Source organism: Notothenia rossii (genome assembly GCF_949606895.1).
Source record: "Notothenia rossii genome assembly, chromosome: 5".
NCBI classification, from domain to species: Eukaryota; Metazoa; Chordata; class Actinopteri; order Perciformes; family Nototheniidae; genus Notothenia; species Notothenia rossii.
In genome coordinates, this window is record NC_136903.1 from 31,512,154 (window position 1) to 31,526,064 (window position 13,911).

General features: G+C 39.6%; 1 protein-coding gene across 4 annotated transcripts in view; it reads left to right on the top strand.

The window, feature by feature from the left end:
- ranbp10 (RAN binding protein 10) overlaps positions 1-13,911 on the top strand; it is a 45,326-nt gene that overhangs the window by 3,759 nt on the left and 27,656 nt on the right. For all 4 annotated transcript variants that reach the window (XM_079683633.1, XM_079683634.1, XM_079683632.1 and 1 more), the window contains exon 2: positions 12,987-13,098. In XM_079683633.1, the coding sequence (XP_079539759.1) occupies positions 12,987-13,098 (112 nt within the window). The remainder of the gene's footprint in view (positions 1-12,986; positions 13,099-13,911) is intronic.

Consider the following 13,911-nt stretch of genomic DNA (forward strand, 5'->3'; position numbering starts at 1 on the left):
CATCCATAACACCTCAGCAATGCCACAGGCTGATTGCCTCCATGCCACGCCGCATTGATGCAGTAATCCGTGCAAAAGGATTCCCAACCAAGTACTGAGTGCATTAATGGACATTTTCAAATGTTTGATTGTGTTTTGCTGTTATAAATCTTTTTTTTTTACTTGGTCTGAGGAACTATTCTAATTTTTTGAGATAGGATTTTTGAGTTTTCTTAAGCTGTATGCCATAATCAGCAATATTAAAATAATAAAAGGCTTGCAATATTTCAGTTGATTTGTAATGAATCCAGAATGTATGACATTTTTGTTTTTTTAATTGCATTACAGAAAATAAAGAACTTTATCACAATATTCTAATTTTCTGAGACAGTCCTGTATATACACCTAAAGTACTGTAGCATAGTTTTGTCTTTACTTCTCGTTATTGTAAATTAATACACAGCTGATTACAAATATTATTGCTAGCATTCAATCCTTCTTTAAGTTCCTCAAGTATAATTATTAATTAAGATGTTTAAGTACTTTAGGAGAATGAAAAACCTACTATTTTATGAATATGCTGTTTACTGTCAGCTATGGAAAAGTACTCGGGTCTTTTACTGAAGTAAAAGTACACACCATATGTTTTAAATACTCCGTTACAAGTAAATGTCCTACATACGAAATCTTAGTTATGTAAAAGTACAAAAGTATTATCATCCAAATGTACTTAAACTACTTGTTATGGAAAATGGCCCATCATATATCATACATGACTGCAATATGATTATGCATGTGTTCATCACAGCTGGTAAAGCTGGAGCTAGTCTTACCTTCTCTATATACTGTAATGCTCCTGGATATTTTAACCAATCATTATATGACAATGTTTATTCATTAATGGTTTTTATTTTATTTTATTATCTAATAATCTGTATCTGTAAAGTAACGAGTAACTAAGGCTGTACAATAAGTGTAGAGCAGTAAAAGTACTATTTTGTCTTCTAAAATGTAGTGGAGTAAAAGTGTAAAGTAGCATCATTTGAAAATACTCAAGGAAAGTACAAGTCTCTCAAAATGGTGCTGAATTTCAGTGCTTGAGTAAATGTTCTTTAATAGTAAGCATAAAGTTATCCATCATTAAATACTATATAAATACATAATTCAATATTTTTCTATACAGCACTTTTCAAATAAAGCCTTGTTGTTCACAGAAAAGCAGTAAGGGACCTTAAATGCTTCTTTAACAACTTATTCTCCCTGTTCTCTGGTCAATCTTTCTGTTAGTAAATTAAATATCTGATTCATTTGTGCCTGACTGAATCATATTGATAAAACAGTGATTGTGAATGACTATCATTAGGCTGAAGTGTCATTAAAACAACACTTTTTGGGACATTCACTTTCTAAGCTAGCTACTGCCTCTTACTTTGCAGAGAGACTGGAAACAGAAAAACCGCTTCAATCAGTAAAAAAGACACTTTGTGGTTTAACAGGGGTTTATGTTGCCTTGGCCTGACACAGTAACTTCCTCAAGTCTCTGCTGGTTGCCTGCATACCAAGCAAGAACATGCTAATGCTGCTGTTTCCATTCTTTCAAGATAGATACGTTAGCCACCACAACAACACCTAGCTAGGTTGCAACACCAATGAGAGATAGGGCGACTACCAAGGAAAACGCTTAGTTTTGCGACTCTTCTTTCCAAGGTGTTGGTTGAATTTTTTTAACTTGGCAAGATAAGCACGACTTGTGGTTTGACCATGGAAACCAGAGGAAACATAAAGGGAAATATTTAAAAAATGTTCTAGTCTGAATTCCCTGAGATCAACAACATGAGACAGAATTGGTCTTCGGACAAAGTCAACGTTTTGAATCTAGTCTAGGCAAAAATATAGTTTAGCTAACCTTACCAAACATGTCATGTTGGTTGACTGTTTCATCTAGTTTAGGCTAGCAACCTTCGTTATATTTCCTGATTCCCAGAGCTCATGTTTTATTGCCAATGTTCAAATGTGTGTTGACGCATTCAGTATGACGTTCATTCACTCACATTCATGCATTTTGTGATGTACAAGGACGCTACGCATGCACCTTTGTTAACATTGACAGATGATGACATTTGTGTCACACTGACTCTTGAGCCGATGCCAGTGTAGAAAGTATGATACTTGTTAGCCTTTGAACTGCTTTAATTAACAATCAATGCTCTGGCATACTGTATCCTACCTGGCCAGCAGGAAATGGATGACAGACTAGCTGGTAAACATAGGATAGGAACATGTTGCAGCTAAAGAGCCAGATATTTCCATCACCCCAAAAAATAGCTAAGGTGAGAAATGACTTAAACTGTATCAGTGAATTTGCTGTTTCCGCTCAATATGGTAATAGAAAAATGGTCTGCTATCACATTTGCCATATAACCTTTTAGGTCATTATTTGCAAATGTTGAGATTACAACTTGTTGCACTTTCCTTATTTGGCCAAATATCAATTAACCCTCCTTTTTTGACTTCTGCATTCGTGGAAGCGCTATTAATGCACTAGGGGATTATTCACTTTCTGACATTTACCATGAGATGCTGACCCTCCACTTCACACTCGGAGGCAAACCCCCCCGAGTGATGTAGGTCACAGACTGACGAAGAACAGAACTTCATCATCAGGGAAAAATCTGACATGCAATCCTGAGGTCAACGAAGAACTCTGGACATCCTCCAATCGTTGGCTGGGCCTTAAAATGATGTCCTTGAAAATCAGAAACAGAATGACATAGCACAATGGAGTGATCAATTGAGGAAGTGTTGACAAAGTGACAAGGATGAAGACAAAGCTTATGGTCCAGTTACACAAGGACCTAATGGCTCGAGGTAACTGACCCATAGCTGACCTTCAGGACACCTTGAATTAGTACAAGTTCATTGAACACACTGTTACTTTCTCACTGAGGGAAAAGAAAGACAGAAAGGCACTACAGCTTCAATAAGAAATCTTAGCTGTGTGCTCATCAAAGTTTTGGCTTAGGTAGTTTTTGCATGCTACTGTGGTGAATAACTGGAACAGGTCTTGGACCACTGTATTTAGCTCAGGTAGCATATTAAGTTTCAATGGCTCATGTCATTGTTCAACATTGTCACCTAAACTTCCTGTCCAAACTTCGTACTTATGTCCGTAAAGAGGGTTATGATTTAAGTTTGATTTGTTGGTTTGTTTGTCGGCAGTATTACCAGAACACTACTGAACTGGTTTTCATGAAACTTAGTGGAATAACAAAGTTTCTATTTCGGAGACAATCTAATCAAGGGATCGGCACAAGCATTGTTTTTCACTTATAAAAACGCTCTCCAAGTGCTATTCTTTTTTATTTATGTTTAAATTGTGTAACAGTACTAACATTTGGTTGATAATTCTTCAAGACACTTTTTTTTTTTTACAGTTTTAAAAGGACCCACGACAAAGGCTTGTGTTAAGGCTTAAGTTTGTTTGATATTGAATGTGAATACTATATGGTAAATCCACATACACTATTACTTTATGGAGGGCATTAGTAGTTCAGCAGTGGGTTGTATATTAATCTCTGAATGAATGGCTCAATCCTGTTCCACTTGTCCCAGCATCCTAGCTGAGCCCCGATAGCTCCCAGGAAGGAGGCCAGCACCTTGAATATTAACTCCAACACCATCAGTGATAAATAAATGCAGTTCATTTCAGTTTAACTACAGATTTTAAAGGCGGCAAAAGTTGTTTTGCTGCAATAACATTCAAAAGGGTTAAGGAAATATAAATAAATCACAGTTTGTAAACGCCCATGTGTCGATGTTCCATGGATGTGAAGGGTTTTTAAAGAGTAATTCCAGTTTCTTATGTTCACGGTCTTGGCCTTTGATATCTTTTTGAAACAAAAATATCTCTTTGTAAGTTAAATGTTGACCATATTTACATGCCACCAGTGTGACTTATTTGAGTCTGTGTTTCCAGAGGCGGCACACATAAACCAACCAGTAAAAAAAAATACTTGTGAGCTTAAAGCAATATCAGCTTTATATTTGATCAACTTTTTTCATATTGCAAGCAGTCATGTTGTTGTAATAAAATACAGTGCTCAGTTTTACTTTTATCTTTCAAGTTTTCTGAGGTTAGGAAAACATTTTAAAGAAAAAGGTCTTGGCCTTAGCCTTAGCCTGAAGCTGAATTCATGCAATGTGTGCTGAATGATAAGAACATGAAAAAGAAAAACCCTCTCATATCCAGACTTGAGAACCTTAGATAGATTGTAATCTCAAATGCTAGCCCTGCAGTTTTTCCATTGAAATTACTTGATTATCTATTATTGCTATGTTTAGTATTTGTACTTGTTAACATAATAAATCAGACACAAACAAACTGTGCATGTCTTCTTAAATCTGCTGATGTGTTAATTTCAGATTGTGTTTAGATGCAACTGTTATGGAGGCATTGCAGCCATTTTGCTATTGGTCGGTTGACACTTTTCAGTAAGTGTGAGATATAGCAGCTGTTAGAAATGACCAATATCAGCAACAATGACAGGAAAGTTGAACAAAAAACAGCTTAACTTTAAATCGTCTTTCAGGGCCGTGGGAAGTAGGGGTGCTGAGGGTGCTGCAGCACCCCCTGGTGGAGGACAGGGGATCTGCACTTCCACAAGATATAATACCAAAAAAAAACGAATTTTCAGCCTTGATGTAACAACATTCATAATTAAGTAAAGATAACACCCTTTTTTCAACCCGGTTACATTTTCCATTTGCCCTGTACGATGGGCGCTGTAGTGATGAAAGTGAGGGATGTTGGCTTAGCAGGCGCCCGCAACTCACAGCCAAAGTGAGAGAGATAGAGAGAGGGGATACCGCGGGGATACGTTATCTCAGTGAGTCTATCTCAGTGAGTCTCAAACGTTTTGATCACATTTTATGTAAACAAATATTTCCAAGGTACACCTTTATAATTATTAGGATAAATCAAAACAGGTTTGAAATCATTCCAATGTATACTATAGGACAGTAAACCAAAAATATCGTTTAAAACTGGAGAGATTTAAAAATATGCATAAATAAATAAATGTTAACTGGTAAAATAAGATATGAATGAACAATACAAATAAAATAAGTTACATTTATTTGTTATTGGCTATGGTAGGTTATTGGAAATGTTCACATACTTATTTGATTAATAAAATGCAAACCGATCTGTTGTACCCTCTAGATCAGTCTAGTAATTGGGCGCTCAAAGTGCACCAGATTGAAGCATTTGACTTTAAAATGTTAAAGAAATCTTCCCGGGGGAAAACCCCCGGACCCCCCTAGAGGATGTGAAGTTCACCCCTCCAATTAAAACATGTTATAACACTAAATAAATTTGAAGCCTTGTTATATAAGCTGTCCAACATGTCAATATGTTTCTCTTTTTGTAGTGTATTGGTCTTTTGTAGAGGTTTTTCATTGCCAGCTAAAATCTTGCCTATAGGGCAGCACATTGGTCAGAACCAGCCCTGGTGTCATCCCCACAGCACCCCCCATTTGAAACATGTTCCCACGGCTATGTCGTCTTTTGAGGCCCTTGCAGGCGAGCTTAAAGGGATCATTTTGACAGCAATGGATTTTTTTGAATTCTATACTTTGCTCGTCACTTCAGGCCACCTTACTTAACAGAAATCAGCTTTGGAACGATTTTAAGTGCACTTCCAAACAAGGCATCGAAATGTTGGTGGTACCGATGGATATGTTGGACCTCTTCGTTTCATACTATATGTATATCTCCGCACTAGGTTAAGAAATTAACAGTCTGATCAACATGGTGTGAATTAGGGATGGGAATTTGAAAGCAAATGTATATTCGAATATTCGAACCCCCAAAAAACGGTTAACCGGTTAACCGAAATGTACATATCATATAAAAAAAAAATTGGGTAAAAAAAAAAAAACAAGTCGAATTTGTCAAATGTATTGAACTGGTGATCACAGTTTGACAGATAGGTCTACAGCTTTCATGTGCGATTCACAATCAGCCCAGCTGTAGAGAAGACCCTCTCAGCTGGAACGGAGGTTGCGGGTATAGCAAGGTATAGCATGTACTGTATATATGTTTAATTTGGCATAGTTTGACCTCTACACCGCACTCACTAACCTCGTCGAAATATTTCCACACATTACTCCTTTTTGATGCCATGTCTGTTGTGTAGGACTCTTCTTAGAGTGTAAATAATTACCGGACTATGACTGGTCAAATATGTTGAATACCGGCAAAACTAAATCTCTCCAGTCAAAATGTGTATGTACTTTGCCGCCACACACGGTTGCCAAGCAGCGCTTATTGTTGTTTAGGCTGGCCATTCATGTGTCGCGAGTGTTGACAGGGGGCGGGGGAGTACTCTCATGAACTGTTAGCGCCGGAACCTCGCAACGGCTGCAGAGCGCATTTGCGCCACATTTAGGCCTAAGATGAGGTTTGAGTCTGCGTGATCTGCGTGTAGGGAGGGGCAGCAGCCATATCATTGGCTAGAACTAGCTAGATCTGATGGATTTGGACATAAACACGAATGAAGTATAACCGGACGCGAGAGAGAGAGAAAGACCAGCACCTGCAGCTCTGCCCGCTGTGAGGGACCGGTGAGCGGAGCAAAACACACCTTTAGACGTCAACTAACACATTTAGCTATGGCACTGCTAAATGTGTATATATATATATATATATATATATATATATATATATATATATATATATATATATATATATACTGTATATAACCGGAAAAATAATAATAATGAATATTTCAATGTATATAGATATATATATATATATATATATATATATATATATATATATCTATATACATTGAATTATTCAATTTGATAATATCTAATCAACTTAGGCATAACTCCCAAAAAAAAACCTCATATTCGAATACATGAATAATTTCGAATATTCGATTAATCATTCCCATCCCTAGTGTGAATGCAGCCTTTACAATTTCAAAAAGTTGCAAAGTATTCTAAAAGTTTACCACAGATCTTATTTTCCTCAATATTAAAGGTGACATGTCATGCTTTTCCGGTTATTACCCGTCCCCTTGTGTGTTATGAAGGTTTTTCTGCATGTAAACGGTGTGCAGAGTCAAAACCCTTAAAGTACACCCTGTAGCGAGTAAAACTCTAACACAAAAAATACCTCCCCAAAACGCCTCGTGGTGAAACGTCATCATCCATTTGATTCTTCCGGGTACGTGCTTACGAAAGCACGTACCCGGAACTAAATGGGCCAATCCGTGGAGCCAATCCGTGGAGCCGTTACGTCCGCGGAGCCGTTACGTTAATCCCCCGCTGATTGGTCCAAATTGACCAATCCACACACACACTCAGTGCAGGCAGCTCTGCTGATTTCTGCTCCCTGCTGCAGGCTGATAACAGATAGTTGGGATCGCGGCGAAATTCTCTCTGCAGACCCATTCTCACAGCGTTTATCAACCTATAAACCTTTTTCTTACTCAATATCAAGCCACACTTATTGTTTTTTATTTCGGCTGTGACTTTGTGTGTGTTCAGGTTGAGTTTGGCTGTGTATCGCTAAACAAGGAAATCACACCTCCACGGAGCTCAGCGCGATTCACAACGTACCGACCAATCAGAGCACACTGGGCTCACAGGGAGGGGGGGGGGAGCTGCAGCGAGCCGTTTACTGGAGAAAGTGAATACTACTGAATACACATACTTTACAGAGATGCTGTATGCGAAACCAATGTGAGTTTGGAAAATTGCACAGTATTTTTCTATTTTAGTATACCTCAACAATGGAATTATGATCAGTGGAAATGGCCATGACACCTCTCCTTTTAAAAAAAAAAATGGTGAGATTCCATTTCTTTAGTCGAGGGAGGCCTTGCGAGTCTGACTTCCGGGATGGCCTACAAAAATGCCTCATCACTACTTAACTAGGTTGTTACATTTGTAAGCGACCAACATGTTTGTCAGCCGCGGACTTCGCACGCCGCTACCCGGAATATTTCTCTCCAACGTGCGTTCCATAAGCAATAAACTGGACGAGCTTCAGCTACTGGTTAGTAGAAACAGAGAATTGTCTTCATCTTGTGTTTTGTGCTTCACTGAGACCTGGCTGTGTGGATCGATTCCGGACTTGGCGCTGCAGCTGGGAGGCTTCCATCGTGACACAGAGCTCTCTGGCAAATCAAAAGGTGGAGGAATATGTTTTTACACAAACATTGGCAGGTGCAACGATGTGACAGTGATTCTGCAGCACTCTTCTCCCACTCTGGACACTTTTATCATCAACTGCAAACCCTTTTATTCCCCCAGAGAGTTCTCCTCATTCTTACTGGTCCCACCGCATGCAAACGTGCAGGAGGCGCAACGCACACTCGCCAGATACTGTGTGTGAAGAGGACTTATCCAGACTGCCTAGTTATTGTTCTTGGTGACTTTAACAAAGGCAACCTCAGCCACGAACTCCCAAAATATAAACAGTTTATTAAATGCCCCACCAGAGAGGGGAATACTTTGGATCACTGTTACACCACCATCAAGGGAGCCTGCACGCCGTCCCCCGCGCTGCGCTGGGCCACTCTGACAACACCATGGTCCACCTGATTCCTGCATACAGGCAGAAACTCAAACCGTGTAAACCTGTAGTGAGGACATTCAGGCAGTGGAGCAGTAAAGCTATGGAGGAACTTCAGGCGTGTTTGGACTGTACTGAGTGGGACATGTTTAGGACTGCTACTCAAAGTCTGGATGAATATGCAGAGGCTGTGACGTCATACAGTTGCAAGAAAAAGTATGTGAACCCTTTGGAATTACCTGGATTTCTGCATAAGTTGGTCATAAAATGGAGGAAGCCACTGCTGTCCAGAAAAAACATTGCTGCACGTTTGAAGTTTGCAAAAGAGCACCTGTGCTGGCAAAAATATTCTGTGGACAGATGAAACCAAAGTTGAGTTGTTTGGAAGGAACACACAACGCTATGTGTGGAGAAAAAAAGGCACAGCACACCAACATCAAAACCTCATCCCAACTGTGAAGTATGGTGGAGGGAGCATCATGGTTTGGGGCTGCTTTGCTGCCTCAGGGCCTGGACAGATTGCCATCATCGACGGAAAAATGAATTCTCAAGTTTATCAAGACATTTTACTGGAGAACTTAAGGCCATCTGTCCACCAATTGAAGCTCAACAGAAGATGGGTGATGCAACAGGACAACGACCCAAAGCACAGAAGTAAATCAACAACAGAATGGCTTCAACAGAAGAAAATACGCCTTCTGGAGTGGCCCAGTCAGAGTCCTGACCTCAACCCAATTGAGATGCTGTGGCATGACCTCAAGAGAGCGATTCACACCAGACATCCCAAGAATATTGCTGATCTGAAACAGTTTTGTAAAGAGGAATGGTCCAAAATTCCTCCTGACCTTAAGCAGACTGTGTTTGTCTATTGTTGTGACTTAGATGAAGATCAGAGCACATTTTATGACCAATTTATGCAGAAATCCAGGTAGTTCCAAAGGGTTCACATACTTTTTCTTGCAACTGTACATCAGCTTCTGCAAGGACAGCTGTGTACCAACACGCACCAGGGTGAGTTTCAACAACAACAAGCCCTTGTTCACAGCTAAACTGAAACAGCTAAGATTGCAAAAGGAGGAGGCGTTTAGGAGTGGCGATAAGTCACGTTTTAGAGAGTCGAAGTACGTCTTTGGCAAGGCGGTGAGAGATGCTAAACGACAATTCTCTGAGAAACTCCAACACCAGCTCTCAGCAAACGACTCTGCTTCTGTCTGGCGTGGTCTAAAGGCCCGGACCCACCGGGTCGATTTTCGGCGTAGATAGATGTCTGGCCGTCGATGAGCGTCCTGTCGCCCTACTCAGATTGGTGTGTCCTGCACTGTCGTGTCATATCGGCCATGCCGACACCTTCCGCCGCCGATTCAACATCACTCTGATTGGCTGTTCAGCTTAGCGAATCAGTGCATGAGGAGCGAAACGGAAGTGAGCGACCCAAACAAACGATTAAGAAGGCAAATCTGAGATTTCATTTAACTCCAGGTCTCGACACAGGTTCGGGAAAGCCCCATGAGCTTCTCGCTGTAGAGTGAAAATGGAACGCACGTCGCACACGCTATTTGTTGTTTGTTTATATCACGCAGTCTGTTCTTCTTCTCTCGGTCTGTCTTTTGGTTGTTGCCTCTTTTTGAATGAAGAATATACACTACCGCCGCCTGCTAGTAAGGAGAGTTATTGCCACTCACGCATGCGCAGTGCGTTCGTAGTTCTGCACTTTCTCCTGGTAGGGGTCAAGGGTTAAACCTAGGAAGTACTAGTTATCATCAGGGCCGCACTTTGCTATGTTGTAAGAACAACACATTAACCTTTGATCCTTAACCTCCAGTCAAGAGGTTTAATGTCACATAACAGCTGAAAGGTGACAGCATGTTGTTCCAGAGCTTTTTACCAGATGACCCTTTGCTTCAGCTAAATAGTTGCATTCTTATGTTAATATTTCGGATAATGTGGAAAATCCTACATGATGTAAACCTTTTGCTTTTATAAACACATTTTTTGGATTACCCTTTGGCGGGCAGTAGATGTTTAAAGTAGTAGCCATTTCTCCTACCCATCTATGCAGTTGTAAAGAGACCTGTTGGCCTACTGACAAATCGTTTTCACAAGGAGCAGCTAAAAATAGACTTCACCAATGTTCCTGCCGCCATTGGACCGGACAATCACACACAAACACGCACGCAGTGATAACATAAATATAGATTTGAGCTATAGAATGTGAGGAAGTTAATTTTATGGTAATGATTTCTTTCTTAAACCATTTTAATTTGATGCCAATGATGGACAAGCATATATATATAAGTTTTGTGCATTAGCCTAACATTCCCCATCATTGTTTTAACATCTTAAGGCAAGGAATGCATGACATTTGTATTCTTTAAATATTGTTGGCACTTGTGTGATGATTTCATGAGCGTTAAAATCAAGTGTAAATGTTACATAAAATAAATAAAAGTTAAATATAGACCAAAACACTAAGCTCGGTTTCATTTACTAGCATTTGTAATCATCACTATATGTTCTGTATGTGTGCGTGCGAAGAGTCACGCACGCACGCACACACACACACACACACACACACACACACACACACACACACACACACACACACACACACACACACACACACACACCCACCAAGAGCAACAGCCTCAAGGTGTCTGCTGACAGCCAGCTGCTTCGTTTAAGGTTACAACCTATCTAGATTTCTTACACACACACACACACGTACACAACGAGCTCACAATGACTATCAGAACAGATTACATGTAACAGAGAAATGCACATGTTTACTGTAGAGCCTAGATGGCAGTTATACAACAACACACAACTGAACATGGTAGTCTCTCTCTCTCTCTCTCTATCCTCCTCTCATGACCCGAGGGATTGCATAAGCAGCCATCTGAATATAGAATAGCAGACAGTAATGACTGTTGTGCTTCAATTTCATTGGTTCAAAGACAATACCATGAGCCCTATGACCCCTTTGCTTACATCTTACACCACTAATTGTGGATAAAGTCTTCATCTTTACGCACAAAAAAAAAAAAAAAATCTGTTATTTACCATGGAATTGTCGAAGAGTCACCTCGACAAAAGTGTGGACTATAGAGTGGTGCAGTGATGAGGTATTTCCGTAGGCCAACCCGGAAGTCAGCATCGCAGGGGCTCCCTTGACTGGAGAAATTGCTTTTTTCCATTTGGATCTTGCAGAAAATAGGATCTGTGTTTGTTACTTGCAAGTTGTGTTCATATTAACACCATAGTCTATGCTTTTTTAAGCTTAAATGCAATTTCCAGAATTAACTAGCCAACGTTAGGCTATAAACAAATGTCATCATGGTTGCATGTCTGTGTGCTAATGTTGATGGCATTATGTAGTCTCGTTGAAGATTTAGACAGTCAACAGTGGTGTATTTACCAAAGTGTTGTAAGTCATAAAGCAAAACATGAATATCTCTAAAGCTTGTGTTTACCACAGACCTGATTTCAGGCATGTTACTACAAACGCGACTTCAAGACGAGGGAACAGGAAGTGGCAGAATGTTAACTAATTTAAGGGTTTTAGGACTCATTCTTGCATCACTCTCCGGTAGTGACTCAGTCAGTAGGGGCTTGGACTTTGAGCAGTAGGGCCGCTGGTTCAAGTCCCCGAACAGACCTAAATATGGAGTGTGGACTGCTACTTAGAGAGGTCCCACTTCACCTCCTGCCCTGCCGTGGTGCCCTGAGCAAGGCACCGGACAAAATCTTGATTGGTCATAAAATATGTTGAAAGTTTAAGATTATAGAATTAAAGAGATTTATGATTTTTACATTTTTATCACATTTTGCATAATAGAGTTGTAACATTTTAGAAATGCATACATTGTCCATGTAAAAAAGAATATGATTTATCTTCTTTTTTGACGTTGATATTCCAGTAACTTACTTTTTCCTTTTTGATTGTTCAAATGTTTTGACTTCGATAAGTTTGACTGTGTAAAGCTGGAGTTACATTTCTTAGATACTGGGCATTTAAGATGCTTAACACCCACCAGCTGGTGTAAACAAAATGCAGACGATGTGTGACAGCTCATGAGACAACAAAGGCAGTTGAGTGCACAAATGTAGAATTTTTATGAGCTGTCGACTTTCCCTCTTTTTTGGAATTAAATTTAGCAAACAACCAAACCAGTTTGGTGAATGTGTTTGTCTGCTCTACCAGTTTTGTCAGAAAACCAGCAATCAAAGCAAGCAATCTGTTCCAATGTTGTTTTAAATCTCCATTGTGTTAGTGAAATACAATTGGAAGTGGCTGCAAAATGTCACTGTCAACTGTCAGCTTAGTTCTCAATGCCAACTCAATTTAATTAAGAGAAGACTCTTTCAATGAAATGGAGCTACCAAATCCTTCTTGTAACACCTAGTATTTGTATTCTTGCAGGTCATGGTAAGAACCACAAGGACGCAGCATCAGTGCGAGCAACACAACCAATCCCTGCTGCCTGTGGGATCTACTACTTTGAAGTCAAGATTGTCAGCAAAGGTCGAGATGGGTAAGCAGATACAACACTATTGAAGCTTTAATGACTGTCATTTCCTCGGTGCCAAAACAAATTGGCACAACAATAAAAACTTCGCTAGTTCCTGCTATTAGTGTTTATTGTTCATACTCTGTTAAGTCTCAGGTTTTATGTTCATATCAATGCTCTGCATTCGCTGGATATGAACACAAGTGCCCTCTAGGAGAAAATATAGCTATTAGCAACAAACAATAAGTCATCATCATAAGCATTCATTGGTCATGAGTCTAATTTATCTTTGTATGTATGTGGTTGCTCTTGGGATAGCTTGGTTGGTTGGTCAGTCTTGAGAGTTATTGGAAGGATTGATGTGAAAATCGGTATGGAAATTCAGAGTTTGCTGAGGGATGCATGCCTAATAATACTTGCCCATAATGTCATTTATAGCAGGGTACTTCAAAGGCAAAACCCTTAATAAATGTAGGCATAAGATGTGCTACAAACACATTTGAACATAGAAGTCTTGCAAGGCAACGTTAGGTTTGACATACAATCTAGTCATAGCTTGCCAATATGCAAAAGCTAAATGATAGCCAAGTTTACATTTTTTAACATGCAAAACAGTACTGGAGAAGAGAAGACCTCATATTGGTGCACTTCATTTTTTGTGCTCTCTCAAAGTTAGAATTGTAAAATGCCTAAAAAAGTGCATGTTAAGCTCATATCCAACATTTTTGCATTATCATGCTGATGGTATGAACCCTCATATGCTAAAATGCTTGACATTAAACGTGCATTCTTATTGTGTTTAAAAGGCTCAATTTGCATTTTGAGATGCTAACAGTG